Genomic DNA, 14,513 nt, shown 5'->3' on the forward strand with positions numbered 1-14,513 from the left:
AACACAACTAGGTGAATACACTTCTGGCAATGGAACAGACCTGTGCCTTACTAAATGCTCAAGTGTGTAGGGCCAATATGTTGAAATTTATAGTGCATGCATGTGGGGAAAAAAAAGGGGGATTGGCATCACCATAGGTTGAATATCTGCCTTACACTCTTAACTCGTGGGCACTTAATAGGCAGAAAAGCTGTGTTTTATTGTTTAAACTGCAATTGTTTTGCTTTCCTAATGTTGTTCAGGGCCACTTGTCCCACAACAGAATCCTTGGCAAATGCAATACCTTTGATATCACTTGTGTGCTTTTGTTCTCTTACTGACATCCCAAGTGATGTTTAGCACCTTTTGAATATCCAGTGACACTGATAGTCAAAAGATGGTACCAAGCCAGGAAGACAGTGTTGTAAGTAATTAAGCCAAAAGACAGCACCTGATCACACATGTTGAGGCTGACAATAATACTGAAATTGGATATTTAAACAATACTTCACCATTCATACTTTATAATTAAACAACCAGAATTTGGTATATGAACATAGCTTAAAACAAAAATATTAATTTCATGAAAGAAAAGCAATATCTCGACATTTCTGATACACAAAGCAAACTCAATTTTCGTGGGCGTGCGTGCCAAAGGTAAGACATGAAGGGGTCACCGTTGACTTCATCAGCAAGTTGATGGGCAACTCCAAGGGATTTACTCCAGGCACAAACTGGAGTCTTTTAGCAGATTCCTGCTGAAGCATCTCCAACTGTGGGTAAAAAAACAAAGTTAATGAAATGCCAATTCATTAATGTCTCCAATAATGTGCTTCATGTTTGTTTGGAATGAAGAAAAATAGCCTTTTGGACAAAAGTTAATTTTCTCAGTCAAATGGACACTGACAAAACATTAAAATAATGCTAGTACTGTTTGTTATATTATTAAGTTGTGTAAGTTGGATACAGTAAAGTAAAGGCCCTGGAAAAATATACTTGCCTTTTTCATGAGCTTCTCTTTCTTGACTTCATAGTAGGGATCCCCCGGCTCCAGCTCCATGGTGTCTGCTTCTTCCTCTGCATCTTGGAACAGCGGGCACGCACCCTCTCCGGGCTCTTTCTTGGAACTGGAAATTAGAATACATAAAGGTTCAATTACAGTAGCTATCAACATATCCCCCCCCCCTACCCTCCTCCCACATTACACAAAATATTCCTTGTGCAAAGTACAGCATTTGACATTAACCTACTCTGTACTGGAATTTGACAGCCCTCTGAGGTACAGTTATGTCACCAGCCTCGATGTCTTCCTGCCATCAGCGCTCCATCAAGGAGTGACCGCAGCAGCAGCTTCTCTAGGGCACTCGTCACACAAACTTTATTTTTGCAATTTAGCCTTTTTATACATCATTCCACTCTACCCTTCCAAGACACCCGTCGTCTGCCTCAACTACACCATCCCTCTATTTCAATGCTTGACAGTCTCGTACACAGCCCACAATACTTAGCAATTCAGTTATTTTCACTTCAATAAAGATTTGACCTAGATGTGCTTTTCTTATGAAAGAACTAAATATTTATGCAAAAAATGCATAGAAGATTTTTAATACTTTAAAACAGTTATAAAAATAAAGTATAACTGTAGTGTTTGAGGCTGTTATTAACATGTTCATAAATTAGGCATATTGATTTTTTTTTTCTCTCTCGATATATACAAGAGTTGTTACATTGTTGTAGAGCCACTAGTACGCGTAGCGCTTCGGGCAGGTCCCTGGAATACGATCCCTGCCGCGAAGAATCGTTTTTTCATCCAAGTACACATTTTACTGTTGCGTTAAACAGAGGCTACAGTTGAGGATTTGCGCCCAGTAAATCCTCCCCGGCCAGGATACGAACCCATGACAAAGCGCTCGCGGAACGCCAGGCGAGTGTCTTACCACTACACCACGGAGACTGGTAAATATTGATAAATCAGGGATGTTAACATCTTGATATGTTATGATTATTGGCATTAAACATGTACAGTAGTCTAAAGAGACTCATTGTCAGTTAAATAAGAACAATGAACCAACCTTGCATGACTGGCTCCTTCTGTGGTGTGAAAGTCATCCTATAAAGAAACACAAATTCAGTAAATTACAGAACATTGCTATTTACTAAATGAAAACATTACTTGCATATGTAAACCTGGCCATAATAAATTTACAAGATAAATAAGCAGTAATCGCATGTCTAAAATTGATTTTGACAATGAAAATACAGTACAATATTCCTACTGGACATGATTTTAATCTTGGAAAATACAATAGGCTAAATTGCAAACATTTTGAGCATTTGGAACAGTTAATTTTGGAATTGTCTACATTTGTGACAGCCATTCAAAGAGCAAAGTCAATTAGGATGAAAATGAACCCATGGATCTTCTCTAACATTTAGTACATTTTGGCAACACATCAGGCAGAAGTGAAGAGCAGCTCACTCCAGTTATACTTTAATCTGAATTCCTTACCAGATATTGCATAGAACTCGGTGTTTTGATCCTTTTAGAGCAACCAAGAATGATATTCCTGGTTAGTTACCAGTACACTAACTGCCACAAGATGGCAACACTAGTATATCATCATCTTTTCAGGGCTTTCTTTGGCATTGATTGTTGATAACTGACAGCCTTCAGTTATACTCTCTGCAAGTGTCCGGTCTGGTGTAGCTTTCAGTTATATTCTCTGCAAGTGTCCGGTCTGGTGTAGCCTTCAGTTATATTCTCTGCAAGTGTCCGGTCTGGTGTAGCTTTCAGTTATATTCTCTGCAAGTGTCCGGTCCAGTGTAGCCTTCAGTTATATTCTCTGCAAGTGTCCGGTCTGGTGTAGCTTTCAGTTATATTCTCTGCAAGTGTCCGGTCCAGTGTAGCCTTCAGTTATACTCTCTGCAAGTGTCCGGTCCAGTGTAGCCTTCAGTTATATTCTCTGCAAGTGTTCGGTCTGGTGTAGCCTTCAGTTATATTCTCTGCAAGTGTTCGGTCCAGTGTAGCCTTCAGTTATATTCTCTGCAAGTGTCCGGTCCAGTGTAGCCTTCAGTTATATTCTCTGCAAGTGTCCGGTCCGGTGTAACCTTCAGTTATATTCTCTGCAAGTGTCCGGTCCAGTGTAGCCTTCAGTTATATTCTCTGCAAGTGTCCGGTCCAGTGTAGCCTTCAGTTATATTCTCTGCAAGTGTCCGGTCCGGTGTAGCCTTCAGCACAGCCTGGTTTCTCTCAAGTTAGACCACTACCTTATCAGTGCCTTTTAGGGACTGTGTCTGACCTTGGTTTGGGCAGCAGTTCCATTTTACCAGCCTTCAGCTAGGTGGTGTGAAAGTTACACGTTTTAATTTAGTCTGTGGCTACCATTCGTCTTCTCAGTCATTTTAGACGGGGATTGATGAATGCATGACTGACACAACAGGGTTACTGCTTCAGACTTTATCCTGGAGTTTGACCTTGTCTAACATTCAAACTTCAGGAATTTTTCTGGTGCTACCTAAGGGAGCCGGTCGGCCGAGCGGACAGCATGCTGGACTTGTGATCCTGTGGTCCTGGGTTCGATCCCAGGCGCCGGCGAGAAACAATGGGCAGAGTTTCTTTCACCCTATGCCCCTGTTACCTAGCAGTAAAATAGGTACCTGGGTGTTAGTCAGCTGTCACGGGCTGCTTCCTGGGGGTGGAGGCCTGGTTGAGGACCGGGCTGTGGGGACACTAAAGCCCCGAAATCATCTCAAGATAGTAAATAGGAGGAAAGATTTTTCCATATATAAAGCTGTGGTAATTATAATTTATATACACCCATTTGTCACCACTTTCACACGTAACTTGGAACTCATACCTCTGGAGCATCTGAAGAAAGGTAGGAAATGGGTAGCCTCTCAAGATATTTACTATGGTCGTGCAAACTGCCTTGGAGCACCACCTTCTTGATCCGACCCAATATCTCCAGTACCTTGTCAGCGCTCCCAGGACTTAACTGTGTTGGTTCCTTTCCCTCCAGCAGCTGAGCCAAGTACCTGCATAAAAGAGTGCTGGATAAATACACTTAAATCAAACACCTTCATACCTAGTCACAGCTGCCTGGCTCCTACCTACCTCCCTCTACTCTTGACATCGCGCTGCCTCTCGACAGTGCTCGTATATGAATAAACTCCCTGAATTTATAAGTTCTTCATATCTCTATTTACATAATAAATAACTATTAAGCTTACTTTTCCCCCCCACCTTATATATTGGTTTCTTTATGATATCATGTTTGCTGGAGCATACAATGTGTTTACTGTGTGTGTGGTAACTCAGACATTGCTTACCTGTAGATCTCACTGTAATTAGGAGCATCAGGTTCTGATCCTTGGTAGTGTTCCTCAAAGCAGGCAGCATACATCATCACCTGCGACAGTAAAATAACTATCTCAACATTTTATTTTATACATTTCTAGCTTAATCTTTTCATCTCGTCTCAGCCTACATGTGACTACACTTTGTCTAAACCTGTTTCCTTGATGTATGAACAGACTCAAATCTCTTAAGTCATCCACAAGCCAGGGGCCAGATTCACGAAGCAGTTACGCAAGCACTTATGAACGTGTACATCTTTCCTCAATCTTTGACGGCTTTGGTTACATTTATTAAACAGTTTACAAGCAGGAAAACTTCCCAATCAACTGTTGCTATTGTTATAAACAGACTCCTGGTGCTTCGGAGCTCATTAACTGTTTAATAATTGCAAACAAAGCCGTCAAAGATTGAGAAAAGATGTACAGGTTCGTAAGTGCTTGCGTAACTGCTTCGTGAATCTGGCCCCAGATCATGACAACATGGAGTCACTTACTAATGAAAAACTAACACACTTACTTTATTACCTACACAATGATAAAAAACCTCAGTGAATGCATGGTACATGTAGTAAAATGTTCTCAGCATAATACAAAATATATAGTTTATTTATTATGCATACAAAAATGAGCAGGCAAAATATCATGTCAGTATTTTGTCAGACCCACAAAATGTAGGACAGAAATCAGGAGATGCTTTCCACCCATAGGGTTATAAACCCCATGGAACTGCCTACCTGCTGAAGCCATAAATGCCAAGACAATTATTCCAGTTTAAAATTCAGATAGAAAAAATCCTCTGGAACAAGTGGGGGACCTTTGACAAACTGCCAGCTTCCTGTCCCCATTGAGGCCACTAGACAGAGTTGCCCTCAGGTGAATTCAGATAATCATTGGCTCCGTATAAATTGGTACCTTACCTTGAGGTTACCTCGAGGTGTTTCCGGGGCTTATCGTCCCCGCGGCCCGGTCGTCGACCAGGCCTCCTATATTCCAGGGGCATACGACATTTCTATCACATACAGGAGGTACAGTTTGTGGTGTCAGCCGGCACTAGCTCTTATCCCGCTCACCTAATCTCCAGGAAATATTTATGATAAAATGGACTAGGTGGGTTGATTATCTTAAATAATGTCAAACAAATCACACTTTTCTAGGCCAGGAGCTAAAACAACAAATCTAGATCACATAACACACGAGCCATTTATGTGTTAAATAATTTCTCTGGACCAAATATCATACTGTAAACATATCTTGAACTATCCCATTGTAAATGATGTGAAATAGGGAAGAAATAAGACTATTTATTAATACAAGAACTTTTAAAATGAGTTTTCTAGCAGAGTTGGTGAAGATGGAAGTCTCCCTCGCTGCCAGCCTTACTTCGCCCACACCTTCAATTAACCAAATTTTCACCTTCCCAGACACCTGTAATTCTACTACGTACTGTATAATACTGTTGACTGAAGTAAAAAATCTAGGCTGTAAAAACACACAACTGTACATTACTTTGCCCATCAGAGGTGCGTGATCCTTGGGTACTTCAGCGTAAGCTTTGCGACCTCTTCGCTTTAACTGGTTTGTGGTTCCCTGAATTTCGTGCAGCTTTGTAGTGAGGCCAATCCATTGCTCGAGAGGAGGTTTACGTTTTATGTCTTCTTCCTCACCTTCCATCATTCTCTGAAGAGGCAGAAGACAGTTCATAACTTTAATGTCATTAAAAGTGGCAGATCTTTACCCATTACCAGCCTCCCGACCCACCAACATCAAAGAAATCAATGTTTCATCATGTCATCATCAATGTTTCATCATCCACATCATGTTTCATCAAAGAAATCAATTCTGCCACAAATTTTGCCCAGTCTTAGTCTAAATTAAAAATTAATCCATTAGCAAAAATCATACACAGTATTCACAACAAATTTATTTGCTTTGAACATTTACCGTATGTGTTTTTTTCCAGAAAAATAATGTAAAGCAAACTAAATGCTATCACATAATAAATTTAAATTCTCTCTACTATAAAAATGCAATAAAGAAGAATTTACACACAGCAAAGACGCCAGCTACTGGTACCTTCTTCGCACGGTGGCGAAACCGCTTGATGACGGCCAACAACTGCGCCTTTGTCCACTTGGGCAAGACCTTCCTGAGGGCTTCCACATCAGGTCCATGTTGGTACAATGCTTCAAGGAACTCCCACTTATCTTCTGCCGTCTTCTCCATGTCTGGCAAAACGTAAGTGCTGAAATGGAGAAGATTACTGTACAGAACAGTGTGTACTTATTCCTACAAGAGTATTTAGAGGAAATAGAACAAAAAGCTTGTCTGATAAGTAATGTACATTACAACAAATGCCAACGGAATAAAAAAAAATATTTTCAGTTGAATTCAAATAATTCAAAAAGGTGTCATTACATGCAATGCTGATTTTTTCTGGAGGGGTTAAACAATAGCTCCTTAAACCTAACCAACCACAGAGAAGAAGAAAACTGGGACTTTCCATGGAGGAGGAGGAGGAGAGTGAAGATCAAATCCTCAAAAAATGAGAGACCAGGTTGGGGAACCCAACTGAGACTAATGCAAGACTGATGAGATCCAGGAACACTCACCAGGTTATGAGTTGCCACGACCCTCTTAAACCTCCAAACCCCCAACACTCAATATCAGCCCAATGCATATTAAAAAATAACAAGGACAGAGCCACAAACGTATGTAATCGTGGGACCAAGAGTAGACAGTAGACCGTCTAGATTTTATGATGCTGCAGACAACTGGAGGTAAATGAGCCTTGGAACCAAGGAGAGAGCATCAACAATGCATCAACCAAGGCAATACAGGCAGCGTACAGGTTATCTTGAGGTTATCTTGAGATGATTTCGGGGCTTTTTAGTGTCCCCGCGGCCCGGTCCTCGACCAGGCCTCCACCCCCAGGAAGCAGCCTGTGACAGCTGACTAACACCCAGGTACCTATTTTACTGCTAGGTAACAGGGGCATAGGGTGAAAGAAACTCTGCCCATTGTTTCTCGCCGGCACCCGGGATCGAACCCAGGACCACAGGATCACAAGTCCAGCGTGCTGTCCGCTCGGCCGACCGGCTCAAAAAAAGAATGAACAGGACAGAGGTGAAAGATCATCCAAGATAATTTGAGAAAGTGTGTTGACAAAGTACTATTTATTTACAGTTATCTACGGCGAACACCAACAAAAGCAGCATCGCCAAGGTCAAACAACACGAGGCGACAGTATTAGGCATAAGATGCCAATCAAGAACAAAACCACTGGAACAGAAATAGAAGACAACGAAGAAAGACGGAGACAAAATAAGGCACCAAGAAACTTCCTACTGTCACTGCGACGTATGATGTGGGATGGGATACCAACTACCCAGCACCACACAAACAATGGTAGACCCACATCACACTCCACATGCAAGAGGAGAAAATCAAACCAGCAAGAAACGTCTCCAGACCGATCTACAGAAAGAGGTGAAGCTACAGAAAAATGCCTGGGTTTGGCAACTGGGGCCACAAGAGCCAGAAACAAAGGCTAAGCCTGTGACCTAGCATTCAGAAGCAAGTAATAATCAAAAGAAGGTGCCAAGCTGGGGAGAATATGTAGCTAGGTATCGAGAAAACCACCCTGCTCATCTAAGTCTCCAATCTGGACAAAAACCGGCACAATAGCTGAATGGGATGGAAGAGCTCTTTCTAACTTTACTAAGGTTCTGGATATGTTCTCAGGTAAGCTATGCAAGACTCCCATGATTGATGTAACATGTGTGGAGTTATCTTAGTGCACTTGGCTTCAGGAAGCAACTGTTTGGACCCTCCAGAAAGGTTAGTTCTGTCTACTGTAATAATGGGGCTTCAGTGTTTGGTTATTCTATTAATGACAATATTTTCACGAGCACATGTCTTGATCACAGCCGAACAATGGAGGCATCCTGGTCCCTAGGGTAGTAATTACTACATTTACAGATAGTGTAATTAGTATTAATAATTTTAATAACTATCAATGTATCAAAAAATTTGTTGGTATAAGCACAAAAGCAAAATTGTTATCAAACCTAGTGATGTGCTTCATGAAATTATACTACAGAATAATTGAAGACGGAAGGATTACTGTATTTCAATATTGATCACAACTGAGGCAGGTGCGTGCGTGTGTACTCACCTAATTGGGCTTGCGGGGGTTGAGCTTTGGCTCTTTGGTCCCGCCTCTTAACCATCAATCAACTGGTGTACAGATTCTTGAGCCTACTGGGCTCTATCATATCGACATTATAAACTGTGTATGGAGTCAGCCTCCACCACATCACTTCCTAGTGCATTCCATTTATTAATTACTCTGACACTGAAAAAGTTCTTTCTAACGTCTCTGTGGCTCATCTGGGTACTAAGTTTCCACCTGTGTCCCCTTGTTCATGTCCCACCTGTGTCCCCTTGTTCGTGTCCCACCTGTGCTGAAGAGTTTGTCTTTGTCCACCCTGACAATTCCCCTGTGTGTATATGAAGTTTTGAGAAAAAGTTGTATCATTATGATGTAGATCAGCCCAACAGCTACTGTATTAATAATTTGGCATCATGTTGTACATCATCCACAAAGGTTTAATACCGAAACACCATCTCGGTAGATTTCTATACTCCTTCAGTCGCCGAGACCATTACTCAATGCACCAACGCCACAATAATACAACACATCGCCAAAAAATAACAGCTTGAAAAGTACAAATGTTTGCAACCAGATCTGGTACTGTTCCAGAACTGAGAGGACTACTATATGAGTGCAGATTAAGGGAATTCACTCTCACAACCCTAGGAGAGAGGAACAGAGGAGATATGACTGATCCATTAATGCCTGGATTTTTTGCCTTAAGATCCTTACTAATTATGACTGTTAGATCTTATTCACCTTCTCTTTTATTATCTCTTATTATCCACCTTCCCACATTACACCTTATATTAATGCTCTTACAGTTACCTCAGTCTTTTCATACCAGTGACTTGCTGTAATAGGCTACCATGACCAAGTCTGTTGTTCTGGTGTCACGGCTCCGTCTACATCTTCTCGCGTTGTGTGTTCCATTTTTACATCGACAAAGTCATTCATGTCATCTTCATATTTGAATCAATTCATCGATTCCACAACTCACAATTTTACGAATGTGCTGTATTTATATTTTATATGATATACAGTAAAGTGCAGCATGGTTGTGTAAAATTAAATATAGTTTTATTAATTAAATGTTCCTTTTTCACTCTTATATCTCTTAGGAACATCTGGTATACCAGCACAGTTCTATATTTCTCACAATCTGGTGTCTTAACTCAAATTACCAACTTTGACCTTCACCATACCAGAAGAAAACCATACAAACGCACATTACCCAAACTTTTTTTTCACCGAGATTATCGACATTGAGGTTCAAAGCTTCAAAGTGTTCAACTTATGCCACGTACTGTACTAAAAAACACAATACTCTACATATCACACAAAAGCTAATTTGTAAGATTAAAAGAAAAACGATAATCACATACTGGTCTTTTATTAATATAAATACCATAACACATTGTATGGACATTATAATCTTTGCTATCTTGTGGCAAGGAAAATGCTTTGCAATATATTTAATTATTAATACATTAAGCACCAACTCTGAATACATTAATGTATGCATTGATTCTTGATATTCTGAAGTTAGAATGCAGTATCAAGTTACATCACAACATTTTTGACACCTGCAGCAAATGTCACATACTAAAGTTCCATAAATTTACAGCTGACCAATAAGAAATCTAAGCTTTCACTAAGTTGAAACTTTCACCAAGGCTAAACTTTCATCCTTATGTCTTTGAAGAATAGTATAGTGCTGAAAACCTAGCACCAATACCTTAAAACAACTTCATTTGTTGCCTGGAACATTCTTGTGAATAACAATAGTCAAAAAGAGTTAGTTTAGGGCTATAGTCAACCCTCAGTAGATCTTCCTGAAACGGGAACTACTGTACAGTGCGTGCTTACACTTTTCCCACGTGTAAGACGTACTTAAATGTTTATTACCGTTACAGTTGCACTGAATAACACTGAACACCCTTATAATGCAGGGACTACAAAAAATATATTGAAAACTTCCCCATTTTACTACCATCATTCATAATCAATGCATCTCTGAAGTAGGAACAGCAGCATCAGAGTACTGTACAGTACAGTATTTACATTTTCTCCACATCACTATCATACTCAACACTCTCAAGCAGCAGGACCCACAATATAATTATCTGCCTCCACCTCACTTCCATCACTATCATAATCAACACCTTCCACAACAGCTCTACGATTATGGGTATTGAACCTTGCCAGAGTTGGTCGCTTCTCAATAATGGCAGCGTATGTGTGACACAAGCGGTTAAACTCGGACATTGAGAGTTGGAAGGGTCGCAACGTGGGATTCACTTCTGCTACCGTGAACATCTGATCCACTAGTTCATCCCTGAGGGACTCTGGGAAAAGCATACCAGCACCCCGTTTACAATACTTTTGTCTAAATGAAAAGATGCAACGCACAACTTTTTCCACCAGTGAGAACTCTAAAGGTATGTGTGGTTCAACTCTAGGAATAAAGTGAGCAATGCCAACGTCCACGTCTGGTTTTGGCACAAATGCTCGGCCAGGGATGGTAAACTTGTGCGTTACCTGACACCAGTTTTGGCACATTACAGATAAACGACATCTCTGATGGTGTCCTGGAGGTGCTACCATGCGTTGCACCACCTCCAGCTGAAACGTGAGCGTCATGCGTACGCGGCCATTCACCCAGGCATTGCGCTTGAGGCTAATGTCTCTTAACCAGCGGATAATCAATGGTGTTGCCACGTTGAAAGGAAGGTTTCCTATCAAATGAATTTTTGGAGGGCGACCTTCCCAAGGTTGTACAAGGTCTGGGGAGAATATTTTTTCCATATTGAAAGTCAAAACATCACCCAATTCAATATCAAGTTTTCCATTTGAGGCATCTTTTAACAGCTCTAATGTTGGTATAAATCTGGGGTCCTTCTCTAGGACTGTGAGGTGTGCTGCTCCTTGCTCCAGAATACTCCGTGTGATGCCTCCTGGCCCTGGTCCAACCTCACAAACATGACAGTCACGAACACGTCCGCCACTTCGGACAATTTTGCTCGTTAATTTATGATCCATCAGAAAATTTTGACCCAGCTGCTTCGTCGCTCTTAAATTGTAGAGCTTGACGAGGTCACTCGTAGAGGGAAGCGGAGGAAGTCTGAGGAATGCAGCAGTCGCCCGCCTCGCTACCGAGCCTGCCCTGCCTGCCATGACCTGCCAATATTACCACAATGTAAAGGCTATACATAAATTATCTTGCTGGGTTGTGGGGAGGCTTGCTATATAACAGAGAAACACTTGTTTACATTACTTAAAAAAAACATGTACACAAATATTATTTATTACTACCTTGCTCAACTGCATAAATGCAAATCATTTATCGCCAGACTCAATCCTCAATCAATGTTGAGTTTAAACATGTGCTCCGGTACCACCAACACAGCCTGTGCATCACCACCTCAAGGTAATCATTCATAGTTTATCAATATCTGAATATCGTTATAATACTGTATCAGAGTATTGTACATGGATAATAATGGAGTACTGTATCAGTATCCGTCAAAACTTGGGTATCAGTACACCTATACAATAAATAATATATACTGTATGCTGAACTGTATACTGAATCTATAATTCCATATACAGGTATATACATTTTATACAGGGTATTGTATCTTATTATTAGATTCATTATTTAGTGTTTAATTTTATCATACTGTACACTATACAGTACTGTAATGCATCTTATTATGAGTTATCAAATTTAATACACAAGATACATGCAATGGTACCTGGTTGATACCTGGTTGATGGGGTTCTGAGAGTTCTTCTACTGCCCAAGCCCGGCCCGAGGCCAGGCTTGTCTTGTGAGAGTTTGGGCCACCAGGCTGTTGCTTGGAGCGGCCCGCAGGCCCACATATACCTGGTTGATGGGGTTCTGGGAGTTCTTCTGCTCCCAAGCCCGGCCCGAGGCCAGGCTTGACTTGTGAGAGTTTGATCCACCAGGCTGTTGCTTGGAGCGGCCCGCAGGCCCACATATACCTGGTTGATGGGGTTCTGGGAGTTCTTCTACTCCCCAAGCCCGGCCCGAGGCCAGGCTTGACTTGTGAGAGTTTGGTCCACAAAGTGGTAGAGCACTTTGATGTACAATACTTGACTGGATGATCCTTGCAAACCGTTGCTACAGGCAACTCTTCACAGCAGCCAAAGAAGGATACAAGTAACTGTACGAGACAGTTCGGCCACAGATTTCGTAACCTACTCAAACTTGCCGAGTCCAATATGTCGGCCAAACCTAACAGTATGTAGTTTTAAAAATTAGAAGATGAGCTTTGTTGAAATATCTGTATATGACTTGACTGTAACCCCCCCTTACCCCCTCCCAGGAACCAGAAGCATCCAAAAATGTGCCAAAGTGTCTGCCTGAAGCGCTGTGCGTGTTAGTGGCTTCGCAGGAATGCAAACCCCAACATACTGTATGTACTTGACCCAATGTACCTTCATGTATACAAATAAACAAACTAAAATAAATAAAACTGCCTTAGAATTAATAACACCTGTAATTCGATGCATTGTGATGGAGGACATAGACCTCACATGTCCACTGATAACTTCCTCTGGTAGTATGTCCCCCAATACCACCGGAGGGTCTCAGTAGTACAGTCGGGTTCGTTCTCGACGCGCAACCAACAATTCCGGGTTCAAATCCCGGGCGGGACAAAAATGGTTGGGCAAATTTCCTTTCACCTAATGGTCCTGCTCACCTAGCAGTAAGTAGGTACTCAGGAGTTGTCATCTTGTGGGGTTGCACCCTGAGGGGGGGTGAGGGCATCGATATAAGCCTAAAGTGTAAGAATATACTCTGGCTGCCTGTCCCCCGACCCAATGAATTATTATTACGATGTCTGCGTTACCTCACCTCTAGTGTGTGGAGCTTCCTGGGGTGTGGTGGGGGGGGTGCCAGGGGCCAGGGTGCCAGCAGTAAGGCACAACAACACCAGCAGACAGCAGCAGACAGCAGCAGGCAACAGCAGGGAACAGCAGCAGCAGCAACACCAGTGTTATGGCTCCCTCAGGCAACACTCCCTCAGTGTTGACAACCTTCCTTTACACTCACCCTCCTTCTCCTCTATCAACAAATACATCAATAAATAAACCAGTCAATAAATTACTCAATAAATATACAAATAAATAAATACATACATAAATACCAAATAGTAGTCCCCGTGGCGCAGTGGCAAGACACTCACCACCAGCAATTTGTCCTGGGTTGGTATCCCTTGGGAGGATTGACTATTTATTAATCTAAGAAAATTTTAAGGAGGTAAATACTTGCAAAATTTATAGACAAAAAAATGATAACAGATTACATGGAATGAAAAAAAAAGAAGATGAGAGAAAATTATAGGTACAGTATATTAAAGCACATAGGTAGCTATGATTGATTGCAATGACAGCTTAAAATGGTAGTTGACAACAAATTGGTAGGCACAATACAGCAGAAACAATATAAGATTATTGGCGCCAATCTTTATAACTGTATTTACCTGAGTTTACCTGAGAGCCACTAACGAGTTTACCGTCAGCTTGGCTAAGGTCTCCCACCATTTGTCTTAATGATTTTTTCCAGTTGTGCTTTAAAAGTTAACAGAGTTTGCATTAACGGCTTCGGCGGGTAGGAAGTTCCGCGGGTTAATACCCACGTGGGTGAAGAACCTGTTAACAGTCCTAAACTGTCGCTTGTTAAGCTTGTTACCGTTGCTCCTTGTTTTATTTATTTATATATATATATACAAGAAGTCACATTGGGTTTATGAGAGGACATAGCATGATGTGCTATGCAAAGTAACCCACACCACGCTAGGCAGTTGATAGTGGTAAGGTTTGCCATGTTATGTACCTTGGCTTTAGCAAAGCTTTTGATACAGTGCCACATGAAAGACTGATTAAAAAGATAGAGGCTCATGGTATTGGAGGTGCTATATTAAGTTGGATTAGGGCATGGCTATACCAAAGGAAACAGAGTTAGTATAGATGGGGTTAAGTCAGAGTGGGAATA

General features: G+C 41.3%; 2 protein-coding genes across 2 annotated transcripts; both read right to left on the reverse strand.

Moving 5' to 3' along the window:
* Nucleotides 1-486: 486 nt before the first annotated feature.
* Nucleotides 487-13,583, reverse strand: LOC138349560 (uncharacterized). The gene is made up of 8 exons (XM_069301731.1): nucleotides 13,374-13,583; nucleotides 6,409-6,577; nucleotides 5,842-6,012; nucleotides 4,309-4,388; nucleotides 3,837-4,014; nucleotides 2,052-2,089; nucleotides 980-1,106; nucleotides 487-752 (listed from the first exon to the last, which is right to left on the reverse strand). The coding sequence occupies exons 2-8, from the start codon at nucleotides 6,556-6,558 to the stop codon at nucleotides 609-611; spliced, it is 888 nt and encodes a 295-aa protein (XP_069157832.1). The 5' UTR covers nucleotides 6,559-6,577; nucleotides 13,374-13,583; the 3' UTR covers nucleotides 487-608.
* mtTFB1 (mitochondrial transcription factor B1) lies at nucleotides 9,865-13,318 on the reverse strand. The gene is made up of 2 exons (XM_069301730.1): nucleotides 13,219-13,318; nucleotides 9,865-11,668 (listed from the first exon to the last, which is right to left on the reverse strand). The coding sequence occupies exon 2, from the start codon at nucleotides 11,663-11,665 to the stop codon at nucleotides 10,586-10,588; it is 1,080 nt and encodes a 359-aa protein (XP_069157831.1). The 5' UTR covers nucleotides 11,666-11,668; nucleotides 13,219-13,318; the 3' UTR covers nucleotides 9,865-10,585.
* Nucleotides 13,584-14,513: the final 930 nt, after the last annotated feature.

Source organism: Procambarus clarkii, chromosome 46, assembly GCF_040958095.1.
Source record: "Procambarus clarkii isolate CNS0578487 chromosome 46, FALCON_Pclarkii_2.0, whole genome shotgun sequence".
NCBI classification, from domain to species: domain Eukaryota; kingdom Metazoa; phylum Arthropoda; class Malacostraca; order Decapoda; family Cambaridae; genus Procambarus; species Procambarus clarkii.